The 15,499-nt window shown below is 38.9% G+C and overlaps 1 protein-coding gene across 1 annotated transcript in view; it reads right to left on the bottom strand.

Moving 5' to 3' along the window:
• PDE11A (phosphodiesterase 11A) overlaps window positions 1–14,012 on the bottom strand; it is a 128,721-nt gene extending 114,709 nt beyond the window's left edge. Inside the window, exons 1-4 of the mRNA XM_075933714.2 lie at window positions 13,924–14,012; window positions 9,147–9,287; window positions 6,535–6,599; window positions 282–417 (exon numbers count right to left, since the gene is read on the bottom strand). Of these exons, the coding sequence (XP_075789829.2) occupies window positions 282–417; window positions 6,535–6,599; window positions 9,147–9,287; window positions 13,924–14,010 (429 nt within the window). The 5' untranslated portion in view covers window positions 14,011–14,012. The remainder of the gene's footprint in view (window positions 1–281; window positions 418–6,534; window positions 6,600–9,146; window positions 9,288–13,923) is intronic.
• Between the last annotated feature and the right edge of the window lie 1,487 nt (window positions 14,013–15,499).

The following is a 15,499-nucleotide window of genomic DNA, read 5'->3' on the forward strand; positions in this document are numbered from 1 at the left end:
TCATTATCCCAAGTTCACAGATTGGAAAAATGATGCACAGATAAAGTAATTGCCTACAAGTGAAGGTAGGAACAGTGCTGTATCCTCAATATAAAAATACCTTTCACCATTTTTCTGTTGCTTAAAGCCACGCTGCCGCTGGTAAGCCCAATAGAGGACATACAGAAAGAAAAAGATAATGCAGAACAAATGTACATATGTCTTATATTCATTTGGATTTGCTTTATTTATATTCTACTCAACTGCAAAAATATGACAGTGTAAATTTAAAAAAATCTTACTTCAGCGTCAAAGCGAGGATCCTGATACGCATCACTGATGTTCACTGGAAGACCCGTGGAAGCTACTAGCTCAGCAATGCTGTTATTTATGAGCCAGTCAGAATAAGATGATGATTTTTCCATACTGTCTTTGAAACTATCACAAAGGCACAGCCAGGAAAGAAAAGAGTACAATCAGTGTTGCTTGAAAGCCCACGAAGTATAATCACTTTTAACATCAGAATTATCTATAACCATAACAAACTGCCGAATGAAATTAGCCACAGTATAGTAGTCAGGTAACTATCAAAACTGCTATCTCAGACATCTAAATGAACATTTAGTTAGATTCAAACCCACTTTGCTGCAATATCACACTAGCCTACCATGCACTAAATGGTCATTTGCACTCTGCTGCCTAACACACAACTTCCCTCATGCACCTTCAGCTACCCTCCTTTGAAAACTCACTTGCCACAATCTAAGTGTTTGTTTTTGAAAGCCCCTAGTCTTGGTCATGGTGGAAGAGCTGTTATGCTGGGGCTCTGTTATGAGTCCTTTTCTAGTTCCAGAAACTGTCACTTGCATGAATAATCTTACTGGATAAAATTTTTGTCCCACTGAAGTCAATAGCAAAACTACCATTGAATTCCACAGAGCCCAGATTCACCCATCGTTTTCAATGGGGCTACTCAAGTAAGTACTATTCATGTGAGTGAGAGACTTTCAAGATCAAGTCACTGCTTACCAGAAATAGTAAATTCACTAACTGCTCTGGATCAAATTTAAAGAAACAGTTAGTTTAGGTGCATCACTTTTTGTTGCATCTGAGAAATTTTTAAGGAATTTAAGGCTGAACAACCACCTCTGAAAATCAGGCCTTTCAAGGTATACAAAAAATTGCTAATCACTCTTGAACATCTTGTTCCTCTTATTTCTCAGGTTCTGGGACACTTTGCTCCATGAAGGCAATTATTAATGTGATTCCAAATATAAACAGAAATGTGCTCACAAACAGGGAGGAACTAGCTGGGGAAGTAGATGTGGGTGACGACCTGGGAAGTAGCCATCATGAGATGGGAGATTTCAGGATCCTGACAAAAGAAAGAAAGGAGATTGGCAAAATACACACCCTGGACTTCAGAAAAGCAGAGTTCAACTTCCTTAGAGAACTGATGGGCAGGATTCCCTAGGATGCTAACATGAAGGGGAAATGAGTCCAGGAGAGCTGGCACTATTTTAAAGAAGCCTTATTAAAGGCACACGAAGAAACTATCCCAATGAGCAGTAAGAAAAGCAAATATGGTAGGTGACCAGACTGGCTTACCGGGGAAATCCTTGGTGAGCTTAAACATAAAAAGAAAGCTTATAAGAAGTGGAAACTTGGACAGATGACTAGGGAGGAGTATAAATATATTGCTCGAGAATACAGGAGAGTAATCAGGAAGGCGAAAGCACAATTGGAATTGCAGCTGGCAAGGGATATGAAAGGGTAACAAGAAAGGTGTCTACAGGCATGTTAGCAATAAGAGGGTGATCAGAGAGGGTGTGGGGCCCTTACCGGATGAGAGCGGTAACCTAGGCTATGTCTAGACTGCAGGCTTCTTTCGAAAGATGCTCTTTCGAAAGCATCTTTCGAAAGAGCATCTTTCGAAAGATCGCGTCTAGACTGCAGGCGGATCTTTCGATAGAAAAATCCGCTTTTTCGAAAGAGAGCACCCAGCGAGTCTGGATGCTCTCTTTCGAAGACAGCCTCTTTACATTGAAGAACGCCTTCCTTCGAAAGAGGAACTTTCGAAGGAAGGCGTTCTTCCTCGTGAAACGAGATTTACCGCCATCGAAAGAAAAGCCGCGTTCTTTCGAAATAATTTCGAAAGAACGCGGCTTGAGTCTGGACGCAGGGGAAGTTTTTTCGGGAAAAGGCTACTTTTCCCGAAAAAACCCCTGAGTCTGGACACGGCCCAAGTGACAGAAGATGTGGGAAAAGCTGAAGTACTCAATGCTTTCTTTGCCTCTGTCTTCACAGACAAGGTCAGCTCCCAGACTACTGCACTAGGGAAGGAGGTGGGCAGCCCTCGGTGGAGAAAGAACAGGTTAAGAGCTACGTAGAAAAGCTAGACATAAACAAATCCATGGGTCCAGATTTAATGCATCCAAGGGTACTGAGGGAGTTGGCAAATGTCATTGCAGAGTCTTTGGCCATTATATTTGAAAACTCGTGGAGATCGGGAGAGATCCCGGATGATTGGAAAAAGGCAAATGTAGGGCCCATCTTTACAAAAGGGAAGAAGGACAAATAGATGTCTTAAAGCCACCTTCTCTGCACATCATTTTCATCAAGCTGATGAGCTTTCAGAACTTACAACTCAAGCAATAAAGGCCAAAAAAGTGGTCACCAAAGCTATTTCTTTGCAAATAACCACAAAGGAAAAAAGGTACAAAACAAGAAAAATATGTACTGATAAATATGGGTTGTTTCACCATGACAATATTTACAGAAGTGACTGATAACAAAGGTGGAGGATCACACAAAAAGTCTGTTTCTTTTAAAAATGAGAAAGGAAATGGATTAGAATTTGGAAAGCTGCATTATCCCTGGAGTCACCCTGCTTAATTGTAGAATTTCTGCCTAGTACATTACCCAGTCCATACTCTGCTTGGCTGCATGCTACAGTTTCAGATAATGCTATGTATCCTCACTGCAGTCACAATGAAGAACCCGACCTTGCAGTTTTCATTCAGGCATGACACGCAGTGATTTTAAATCAGTAGAAGTTTTCCTGAATAAGGACTACAGAATTTAGACTAGAAAGGGCAAAAGTCATTGGAAGTAATTTTCAAATGTCATGGGCTTTGGGCATTGTTTTGTATCCCAAATAACCTTTATTTTTGCATTGTAGTGCAACTAATTAGAATGTGTGTGTGTGTACTAAGACTACAGTGCAGATCTAAATGTGGCACACTAACTGCCTGTTTAGAACTGACCTTTGCAAACCCAGCCTGGCTTTCCATGCAGATGCAAGTAATGTCATGCTTTATACTAGAGCAGTGTTTCTCAAAGGGGTCCATGAAACTACTCTGAGAAACCTGCTAACTGTCTGCTCCAGTGTGTTTATTTACCAGCTCTGCAGCCACAGAGCCTCATGGCTCCAATTGGCTCCGGTTTGCCGTTTGCAGTCAAGGGTAGCCATGGGAAGTGGAATGGGCCGAGCTGCTACTTCCTGTGGCTCCTCTTGACCGCCAACAGCGAATCGGAGCCAACAGAAGCCGCAAGGCTGCATGGTTGCAAAGACAGTAAATAAACACACCAGAGTGGCCATTTAGCATATTTCTTAGAATGGTTTCATGGAACACTTTGAGAAACACTGTATTAGAGATACATGTCTTGCTAATCTGAGCTATATGGGCATACAACACTTATGTATGTTGGAAAAACTGATACATGTGCTCATTCACACAGCTTAAAATGAAGCCACTCTTGACTCAATCATATGTAAAGCAAGATCATCAGCAATTTCTGAAATTTTATATCTAATTTTTGAAGTAAAACTCTCTGCTTCCCTGTATGCACCAGCACAGACACACATGAAATTATGGACCTAACCCTACAACACAGCACAGTACTTGCAAAGATCAATATGGTAGCCTTCTCCAAATCCCATCCTGAATGGGATGTCGCACATGTGAATGCAGTGCAAGATAAAACAACACAGAATTAGGATAAGTGCTCAAAGAAGGCTGGCTTGCTCACTACTCCACCCTCAATTCCTTTGCAGAACTGGAACCCCAAGGGGCAACTTCCATAGGACGTGAAATTGTTTGCCATAGAGCTGGAACTCCTTCCTTTCATGGGCACACGTTCCTCTTCGCACACAAATGTGGAAGGGACTAAATGACTTGTATAGGCCAAATCATAAATCTGTGGTACAGTGAGGAATTAAGAATCCTTAGTCCTGTGTCCTGGTCCCATGCTTTAACAAAGAAGATTCCCTTCCTCCCCAGTGACTAGAGCCACTGCTATTCTGAAAGCCCCTGGTCAAAAGCAGTAACTTGTCATTCTTATGTAAATTAGTAGGTCAGCTATTCCTACTTCAGGCATTTATCACTCAATTTTCTTTTACTCCTTGCTTTCTCTATCCCATCCTTCTCTGTTACCGAATAGGGCACAGATGGAAGTTAGGAGACCTGACTTCTATTCTTAATTCTGCATCTGACTTCATGTGGCTTTGAGCAAATCACTTAAAAATTCTGATCATCAGGTTCTCCATCCATAAAATGATGATGATATAATGCTACACACGTTTTATAAAGCACTTTGAGATCTATGGGTGAAAATGTTTTTCATAAAGTACTAAGTACTATCATTATAATTATCTATCCGATAATGCATCCATTCATCATGATAGCTATGAGTGGGATCTCGCCTTGCAATTTTGGAAGTGAGGGAGCACAGCATTAAGAAAAGTGAATTTTGGTTTACTGTCTTAAAAGGGCACTGTTAAAGCTTGGGGTGGGAGCATAAAATTAGATCTATCAACATTGTGTTGTTTTGAGTGCATGTATATAAGCCATACTTCCACTATGCCTGCCAAGTTATTGTTAGCGGAATAGAAACAGAGATTTAGCAGTGTAGCATTGATATTACATCCCTAATACTAATTTCAGAATCAGTACAAACTGCTTTTAATGAAATGTTTGCGATGAGATTCAGTTTTAGGACGCAGCTTTAACTGAAGGGAAAAATCTTTCAATGTTACACCTTCGTTCACATGCAGTAAATTGGTTTCCTGAGGACTTTTGGCTATGTCTACACAGCATCATTATTTCAGAATAACTTACGTTATTTCGAAGTAACATAGTGCACAGCTACACTGCAAGCCTTTATTTCGAAATAATGTCTAGCTGGAGGACTTCTTACTCTAATTCGTGGTAACCCTCATTTCACGAAGAGTAAGGGAAATCAAAGGAAGAGCGCCAAAAGCCAAATTAAGTTTTTGACTTCAGCTATGCAATTGACATAGCTGAAGTTCCATAGCTTAATTCAACTTTTGCCCTGTTATGTAAATGTGCCCTGGAGGAGCAATGAACACTCACAGGCACGTCTAGCCTTCCGGCTTCTTGAGCAAGAAGCTTTTATTGGAAGAGATCTTCCACAAAAACTTCTTGTGCAAGAGCGCGTCCACACTGCAAAAGCTCATTGAAAAAGCAATGTGCTTTTGTGAAAGAGAGCATCTAGGCTGCATGGACGCTCTCTTGAAAGTAAGCTCTGATTGCTATGTACAGAATGGCCACCAGGGCACCTGTTTTTTTTCTTCTTTCCTCTTTTTGTGCAAAAATCTTCCTCTTCCCTGTCCACACACATCTTTTTGTGAAAGAGCTCTTTCACAAAAAGGCGTACTTCCTCTTAGAATGAAGAATACCTATGCCAGAAAAAACCCTCTGTTCTTTCAATTTTTTTGTGCAAAAACGTGCTTGAGGTGTGGACGCTCTGAGGTTTTTTTTTGAAAAATGGAAGTTTTTCCGAAAAAACTCCATAGTCTAGACATAGTCACAGAAACCACTCAGTACCTTGCAGGAGTGGGCACTGAGAAAGTAGCTCCAGTTATTCAAAAAAAAAATCTGTATGCACTACTGTTTCTAATTATTATTTTTATCAAGCTCAGGTTCACAGATAAGTTTAGAACGTAAGGATAGGTTCCATCAGGCAAAAGTTGTGTATGTTTAGATGGCTCCCAGCTGGCTTTCAGCCACACTTATTTACCATCTCACTATCATACATGCCCAGAGGTTTGCATGTTTTCCCGTTCCGTGTGGGCCTGAAATAAAAACAGTCTGATGGCCAACCCTTTGACGCTGCTGCAATAAGGCATTTACACTCAATCCACGCAGCACAAATCTGAAATCATTCCATAAATAAAATGCAACTGAATTAAATTATTATTATTTTGATACTTACCAAGCAAAGCAAAATCTCTGTCACTATGAATTGTGCCGTGTTTTCCATGAACAATAAAGGGATACCAGATCTTCTCTGGCTCCTCAACAGTGCATACTGACACAAAGACAGTATATAGATGTGAAGCCTTATTCATTGTATACACCCTTAAAAATAAATGTGAGTTTTGCCTCGGTAAAAAGTGCAGGATCAGGCTGATTTTGATCAAACCAGTCCTCTGTTTCATGAGAAAATATACTAAGGTTTAGTAGAACAAACAGCTGTAAGTCACTGTGACATAACCATCAATCCATTAGCATAGAAGACATGAGTTCTAACCTGTTCTCAGCATCAGCACTGCATTTTGGAGACAGCAACTCAAAGGATTTTGTAAACTTCACCACCTGTCATATTAAAAACATAATTCTATCTGAACTTGGGATTTTTCATGAAAAATTATATATGTGTTCAGCAGCAATGTAATGCTTTTATATTTTAAATATATATTTTAATCAGGAATGTTCACTTGTGCATTTCTCAGGTGAACTATTCATGTTCAAAATTTATGTTGCAATACAGCACATAAGCAAACTATAAAAATATACTAAACTGATTTATTTATACTGATTTCTTCCCAAAATAATATTTTTCCTACAATGTTTAGCACAGAGACTCCCAGTGACTTCAAAGGACCAGAGCTTCATTCTTTCACAGTCAATAACTGAAACAGCTAAATAATCTGAGAAACAACCACAAATAATCAAACGAGAAACACAGAAATAGAAGTTGACCAGATTCACTTCAACTGAACTTCCTCTAATTATGTCATATGGCCATATAATGTCACCAGCTTTTAAGTGCAGCTTCCCATTTAAATCAATTGGGTAATTTCAGAGTTGTGCTTAACAGATGATGACATGGTCTACAGAGAATATTTCTGACTGTTACCAGCTGGCCCCAGGTGCCTCAAAGTCTTATGGGAGTTATGATTCACAGTCCTTGCAGGGATGCACAATTATGAGATTTACAAAGAACAGTGAACAGCAATCGTGGGGAACCTTTTTTGGGTTGGGGGCCACTGACCCACAGAAAAATCAGTCGGGAGCCACACACAAGTGAGAAGCCCCTGACTGAGAAGGAAAAAGATATTCCTCACATTCCCCTCGTACACCAGAGCCTAGGGGGTCCCAGGCTAGTCGATTTTGTGTGCTCCAGGCCTGTGGGTGAGTGACACGGGGGCTGGAGCGCCAGTGCAGGCCCCCCAATGTGGGAGAGATCCTCGAGCCTCAGAGGGTCAGATTCAGGCAAGCCAGGAGCCACATCTGGCCCCCGGGCCTGAGGTTCCCTACCCCTGGTGTACAGCCACAGTGAAATGTTCAGTTGTCTGCAAATGTCAATGTAGTGGAGATTCTGTAAAGGCACAGGCTGAAATGGTGCATGAAATCAAATTCTTGACAAGTACTTTTATATTGTTAACCTCCTGATCTTTAACATAACTTTACAGTGGAATAATTATTCCTGTGATAAGTGGACAGAATATTTCCTATTGTGTCATCTTTTCTTGGTATAAGAATGTCAGATAAAAATGGCTTTTTTATAAGCAGTAACCACATTTTATTACCATGGGTTGTTCCAAGCTACAATTAATGCAATCTCCAGTGACACAAATTTGAATGTTTGCCAGGAATTTTTATCTGCAACTCACATCCCTGAAATAACATGATAGCATGTAACCCATCCAACAGGCTATTTTCCAAAATCACAGAAATAACAATAATAATTAGTAATACATTTACATATGGGCTCAGGAAGAAACATGTATCTTTAACTCTTACCCCACTTACAATTCCAGAACCGCTAGTCAAATGAAAAGTTTTGAGAATGTAATCTTACTGCCTCCTCTGTGGCTATGAAAGTCCCCAGATTCAATAGATCGAGTGCAGTTCTACTGGATGTGAGTGCAAAGAAGGCACAGCCTAGCTCAACTGGTCCTCTCCCACTTTTTGAGGATGGGACAAAGGAGAACAGGAGAGAAGGGAAGTGGAGTACCCCCACAAAAGAGGGACACAATAGAGGTGTAGGATTTTGTAGCCTCAAGATAATCGCAATAATGAGTATGTGATTAGACTTCCACACATACATGCAACCCAAAAAAGTATTTTTACATTAAATCAAAATATTGTCTATTTGAACAGAAATACTTAAGGATTCAGGCAAATATTTGTGAATTTATATTTGCACAAAACTAAAAGGTGCAAAAATACAAAAGCTACAGAAATAGTTTCAAAGACATTTAGTGACTAATTGCTGAAATACATGCAGAAAGAAGTAGGTTATAAAAGATGCACATTAAAGAACTGGTTTATTGTTCTCTGGAACTAATTCTGTATATTAAAGCTGCTTTCAAACACTACCAATTAGGTAAGATGTTATAATGATAATTTTAGCAGTGAGTTTCGGGAAGATGATACAGTAAAGACAGATTTTTTCCTCAGAGCAATTGCATTTTGGAGAAAAAGAAAACAGATGGCAAATGCTTTTCATCCTCCTTGATTTCTTTATAGCCACACAAGAGCAGCAGTTTGATTCTCAGTTAAATGCTGCTGAGACCTAGGCTTTACACACACACACACACACACACACACACACACACACACTCTCTCTCTCTCTCTCTCCCCCCCCCAAAAAAAACAAAAACAAACAGGCAATTAAGGACTATATAACTACAACTGGATCACTCTTCCTGTCAATTCCATACAAAACTTTTAATGTGACTGCAGTAAATACCTTTAGGTGGGCAAAAGGAACTATCAACAAATGTTGTGGAAACATTTGACAAAAATTAACATAAAGTGTATATAACTTAAAATAAGAACAGCCTCACCACAATAAAAACAGACATTATACCACTCCTGTCTTAGACCTTCTCTAAAATTTGAAGGACCACTTACTGGTGATTCAATGTCTTCCAGCAGTAATACTGAGCAGCGTTCACACTTCAACAGAGTCTGGGCTCGATGCATGATTTTCTTAACGATTTTCTCTAAGTCTGTCTGTTCCTCAAAGAGATCATTAACTACTTCCAACAAAGCCTGCATAAGAAGACAGGAAATGATTACTTTGGTTTTGGAAGCAATAATTAAATGATTTACTTGTAAAGATGTGCAATCTTTGCGACTGATTCTGTCCTCATTAAACTGATGAAAAGTAACTCCACTGACGTCTTCATTCAAGCAAAATTCTTACTGATTTCAATGTCAATTGAATCAATGGGAGTTTTTCTTGAGGAACCAGTGATGAAAAACGGAATAATCATGTTTGGGTTTGGTCCTGCATAGAGCATAATACAATTCTACTTCAGTTTTCCATTTATTTCAATAGAGTTTTAGATTGGATTCAAGAAGAAAGAGTTTCAAAGTTTCATAGGAGCATTTAGCTAGCAGGGTTAATATGCTTCATGATGGTATGGAAAACTGTCTTTTAATAACATGTCCACATCTACTGACTTATGGTTGAGATGGCCAAGATTCGATTTAGAACAATGGTGGGCAATCTGCAGCCTGCCAATTCCTGGCCAATGAGAGCTGTGGGAAGCAGCACAGGCCACAGGGACTTCCTGGCCACTGCTTCTCACAGTTCCCATTGACCTGGAGTAGCAAACCACAGCCAATGGGAGCTGTGGGCATCTGGACCTGTAGCTGCAAGGTAAACAACCTGTCTGTCTGCCTGCCAGCAGCTTACCCTGACAAACTGGGAACCACAGGTTGCCCACAGGTTTGCCCATAACTGTGTTATAATATTATGATGCCTTTAATACTAATCCCATCACCCTGCTTTACTTATTTATTTGAAAAAGTTCATTGCAATTTCAAACCCAAGACACGAGACATGTCTTAAGAGACCAAGACGTAAACATTAGACAGTCACACTGATCCTGAATTTAAAATCAGCTTACACAAACTTTTATAAATACGAATGAACACGTTTTTCAAATGGATGTAAGAGATAATGAAAAAGTACCGGCCATGCAGGCATGCAAAAACATTCCACATGAACATTTGCCACTGAAGATAGGCAGGTATTTGAAAGTGATCTGCAGACTGGGAAAAACCAAAGTTGGCTTGGTGCAGATAGGCATTACAACTTTGAGTGGCAGTGTGCTGATTTATACTATATACTATTTATACTAGTTAGCTGTTTTATACTATACTATACTACTATTTAGCCCATTGTGTTTGAATTATTTTTTCTTCCTTGTTATCTACGTAGGAGATCTGAAATGAGTTTTGGTTTGTGTTTGCTAGTTTTTCACTCTAGAAATATCAGGACTATCTAGCCTTGCCTTCTCTGTCTTTGTGGGAGGGACTAGAGAACTGCAGCAGGAACTTTCTCAGCCCTCATTTCAAGGGAGACATGTTAAACCTTTCTCAAAGTGGCAGATTCTGATTGCAGTTAGGATTGGTCTGCACATAGCTTGAGTTCTGATTTCACTGTATCAGTTTAGAAACTAATTTAGATGAATTAGTTTAACCCCCTTCTGTGGGCACTTATATCGTATTCAGGGAGCCCTATAACACTTTCGCTTATGGACATTCTTTACCAGTTTAAGATAAATAAAAATAAGGAACTCTTAATCTGAAACTAGAGTCTCCACATCAACAGCCTGCCGTAGTTTCACTAAATCAATTTTAAAGCTATTTACTTAAATTAGTGCTCAGATTGTGTGTAGGTAAGGTCTTATTAGCATTTTACTCTATATATATGTTTACGCTGCAATGAAACCTGTGGCTGGTCCTGGCCAGACAAGTTGGTCTCACAGAGTTTGGTCTCCAGGACTATACATTTCTGGGCTTGGGCTAGAGCCCAGCCTCTGAGACCCTTTTGTAAAACGAGAAAAAAAATTAAAAAGCTGTCAGGCTTTTTTATACTGCACAAAATGGCAAAAAAAAAAAAAAGACACGAACACGGTAGATTTTTTTCCTTCACAGACAGCATTTACTACTTAATTTATATCCGTACCTTAAGAATAAATCTGATAGATAAAAACCAAAATTTAAATTTACAGCTTAACCAAAAGTTGAAAATATTTTTAAATATGGCTTCATTTTCTCTTTTAAATAGGCCAAATACTTTTTCGGTATAAATCAACCAGGGGTGTCTTAATAGTAGAAATGCTGGGGCTATGTCTACATTATGGAGTCTACACTATGGATACCAGATGTATCCCAGAAAAACTCTGCTGCATGCGTCCAGGGAACGCATCTGCTCTTCTGACATTTTTTGCGGAAGAGCAGATGTGCTCTTTCGGAAGCCCTGTAAACCTTGTTTCATGAGGAAGAAGGGCTCTTCCGAAAGAGGAGGTTTTTCTGAAATTTGGCCCAGTGTAGACGGACCAAATTTCAGAAAAGACTCTTCCAAAAAAAAATCGGAAAAAGGTATGCAAATTGCGGAATGCAATTTATGTACCTTTTTCCGAAAAATAAGTGTAGTGTAGACATAGCCTGAGACCCGCTGGACCAAACTGCAAACCCTCTATACATTGGAAACTACTTCAAGCCCGGAGGGGCAGCTGCATTCCCAGAACCCTAGTTCCAGCACCTTTGAATAAACTGCAATCACTGAAGTTAAAATGGAGATGAATTTGACCAATTACTTCGAGTCACTCAATACAGCTCTGGCATTAACATGTCTCTATATCACTAAATATATAAAAGAAAATTAGTAGTCTGAGCCCTGCTAATTAGAAAATTCAGCCCAAAAGAGGAAAAGCTCGATTTACGTAGATTACAATTGAAACCATAAAAGCTTTGCTATATTGGCCGATTCAGGATTTGCTGTCTTGCCAAATCAAATTAAGGTCTATATCTACAAGACAAATGTAATTACTTCAGTTTAATTTAATCCATCTAAAAATAACAAAATAGTTCAAGCTGACAACCAGGATGATATGAAAATGAGCTTGCTTGTATGTCCATGTACATTTTGTCAAGCAACTTCCACAAAACTATTCTTCAGATAGCACATATAGCCACAACTGGAATGACAAGCCCCAAATTTGAGACAACTTAAAATGCATGTAACAAAGAATGCCTCAAGGAAAGTAAATAGGCAGTAAGACATAATCTGCCGAGAAATTTTAAAATAACTCGTGCATGTGTAAAATAGCAACTCTACAAACCCAACACTTCTTTGCTCTGTGCTCTTCCTGTAATTCTAGAGTGTCACTGAATGCAGGTCACCCTAGAGCTGCCAAATGGCAATGAATTTTGTCAATACTTCCTTGAGGTTGAAATAGTGATCAAGAAAGGGCAGACCTATGTTTCCAGAAGAATTCTCTCAGCTGTTTAATCCCCAGAAATTGACATATTCTAATGAAAAGTGAGTGTGAAGCATTAGGAGGGAGGAACCCTGAAAAAATCATCTTAATCATTTCCTGTTTGAAATTACCCATCTGGCTAAGGAGATTAAACTGAGGCTTCCCCCCAGAGTCGATAATCAACACTTCAAGAGTGTCCCTTCAGAGTGATGTGATGATTTCAAATGTTTTAGTTGTTTACTTCTTTCTTTTTGCTACAACTTCATCAGAAATGTCAGCATGCTTGTCAGCATGCTTCTATAAAAGGGAAAGCAGTTTTAGTCCGAAGAGAGAATAAGGTTTATATGCCTGAGAATTTGACTTCCATCAGCTCACATCTCAAAATTAAAGACTAGATTATTTTACCAATAAAAAAAGTCCCACAGAGCAAAAAGACAGCTTTTGGAAATGCCTCCTCCATCTCTTCTATGCAGGTTTAGATAGCATTGAAAATTAATTGCAATTAGCTAAATCTCTGAGCAGCTTCTGTCATCATATTATTAAATAATTGCCAAAAAAAGTCTCCACCTCTCCCTCTCCTAAAATTGCAGTGGTCCATATTGAGACCTGCACAGGAGTAAAAGACCTGATGACCTACAATCTAGAGATTTAAACTATTGGAAAGGGGAGACTCCTTGCTTCCCAATGGGACATAAAGCAATAGGTGTCTGATACTGGCAGATGCCAAGATACTTATGATTACGTTATTATGCATACAAAAACTAAGGTACCAGAGGTTTTTAACACCTGTTCATTATATTTTCTCTCTCTCTACAAAGTGTGACTAGTTGTCCCCATTGAACTCAATGAGAATATTGAACAAAGGGAGTTTTGCTTCACAGGAGTAGAGATTAATAATGGTGTGTTTTAAAGGTCGTGGCTGATCTCCTTTGGGGACTGCAAAACTCATTCCTGGCTTCACCAATCACAAGTAATTCACCGATTCACACGAATGCTGATAAAATCCCTAACATACAGCACTCTTGCTCACTCACTTTCATAGATAAATATTTACCATATTTTATAGACAAATTAAATATTATAAATCCAGGAAGCTCATGGTTGACATTTCTGAAATTTCTGAATCTGTGGAAATGTAATTCTATTCTGCAGCCTGGGTTATAAATATACCTATCTCAGCGCAATAAACTTGAAACTGATGTCAAGAAATAAACATCTATCATCAAAAGCAAATTAATCTACCACTGTCTAAGATTAACGCCTCATGAACATTCACCACTCACCTAAAAGTTTCTCTCTGAATTATTCTGAAATAAAATATAATTGGTTCCTTAAAACTATCTCTTCTGGAATTTGAAGGAAAGAGAAATGTGATGTGTTAGGAGCTGTCGAAGATGCTGCTTTCTACTTACTCTGCTTCTGTCATATTCCTTTCTTGAAGCAGCAAATAGCTGGGCATTAGATATGGCAATTCCACAAAATGGAAGGTACAGCTGCATCACCTATTTCAAAGATAAATTTTAGGCAATTAGGAAATACTATTGAATATAAACATCCACGTTTTTGAGCAATGAGATCTGAGGACACTTCGCAACTCTCAGGAAGTGCTCTGGACCGTTAAAGTCTTCTATTATAAAACTAAAAACAAAGCAAATTATCTGTGAATGGTCCATGGAGATGGTAAGCTCAGTTGAAGATCAAGTTTCAGGAGCTATAGGAAAGGGAGCAAGAAGAAGGGAACATCTGGTTGAGTAGAAATGTGACAATAGGGGAAGAAAATTCAAAAAGTTCATATGCATTTAGGTAAGAATCTAAACTTGCTGAGATGACACTGAATCTTTTAAAGTTTATTCGATCACTTATTTAAAAAAACACTCTAGGAGCTAGGGAGCACTGGCTGGTTGGGAATGACGTGTCCATAGATTAGTCTGGTTCTTGTATTTCAAATGTACAAACCCTCTAGCCAAACACTTCAATAACTGTAAAGTTCAGGATTTTGTACATAAAGCTCACATGAGGTGAGGTAACTTCACAATATCAACAAGAAAGTAAAAACACAAGCATCCTGGCACTTCAAACCAGAGATTTGCAACAGTAGGTGCAGTGTTGGTACCACGGGCTAGTTCTGGCCCAGTCCTGTGAGATACTGAGCACCTTTTATAAGATGTCAAGAGTCCTCAACATCTGCCAAAGTCCATTAGACCTGAGGGCACTCAGACCTTAACCAGGACTAAGTCCTCTGGGTCTGAAAGTGATGCTGAAGGAGAGAAAAAAGGGAATAAGATGAACTAGATGAATATTGGAAGATATCATCGCTAGATAGAAAAAAATCTATCATCAGTCTATCTTGATAACCTTGGAAGGAATAACTGATGAGACAAATACAAAAATAAATATCACTGACAAGAGAATAGTTTGGTTTTCTACATCCAATCAGACATACATGTAAATGCTTTATTGTCTATCTTGTTTACAAAACTAAGCACAAATACAAATAACACTCTCTTGGCAAGTTGAGTTGAAATCTTGGAGCCTAGGTGAGCTCCAATAATGTATTAGTAATAAGTAAACCTACACAGTAAGCCTCAGGTCCAGTGATATTCACAAACAATTGTTACTTAACCTGGTTGATATTAAGACAAGAACAACCTTTTGTGCAGTTGATGACTGAGCTAAGTGAGGCATAACACTTAAATCAATTGCATTTCTCTGTTTTTAAAGACCATATTGATCAATTGTAAAATTTCAAGGAACATCCTAGTAATCAATGAGAGAAACCCTACTGATTGAATTGATACTTCTCTTACTATTGTCTTGCTCCCACCCCTCCATTTACGTGATGTCATGTACATCTGTATCAGATACAGACTGGTTATAGAGCTTGCTTATACACACCAAATGTGTCCATCAGAAGATCCGTTAATGCTTTACCAGGTATGGCCTAGTTTCATTTAAATAAGGTATTTCATAAAATGCTGTCTAGTGACT

The sequence above is a fragment of the Pelodiscus sinensis genome, chromosome 7 (genome assembly GCF_052426305.1).
Source record: "Pelodiscus sinensis isolate ZL-2025 chromosome 7, ASM5242630v1, whole genome shotgun sequence".
Classification (NCBI taxonomy): Eukaryota; Metazoa; Chordata; order Testudines; family Trionychidae; genus Pelodiscus; species Pelodiscus sinensis.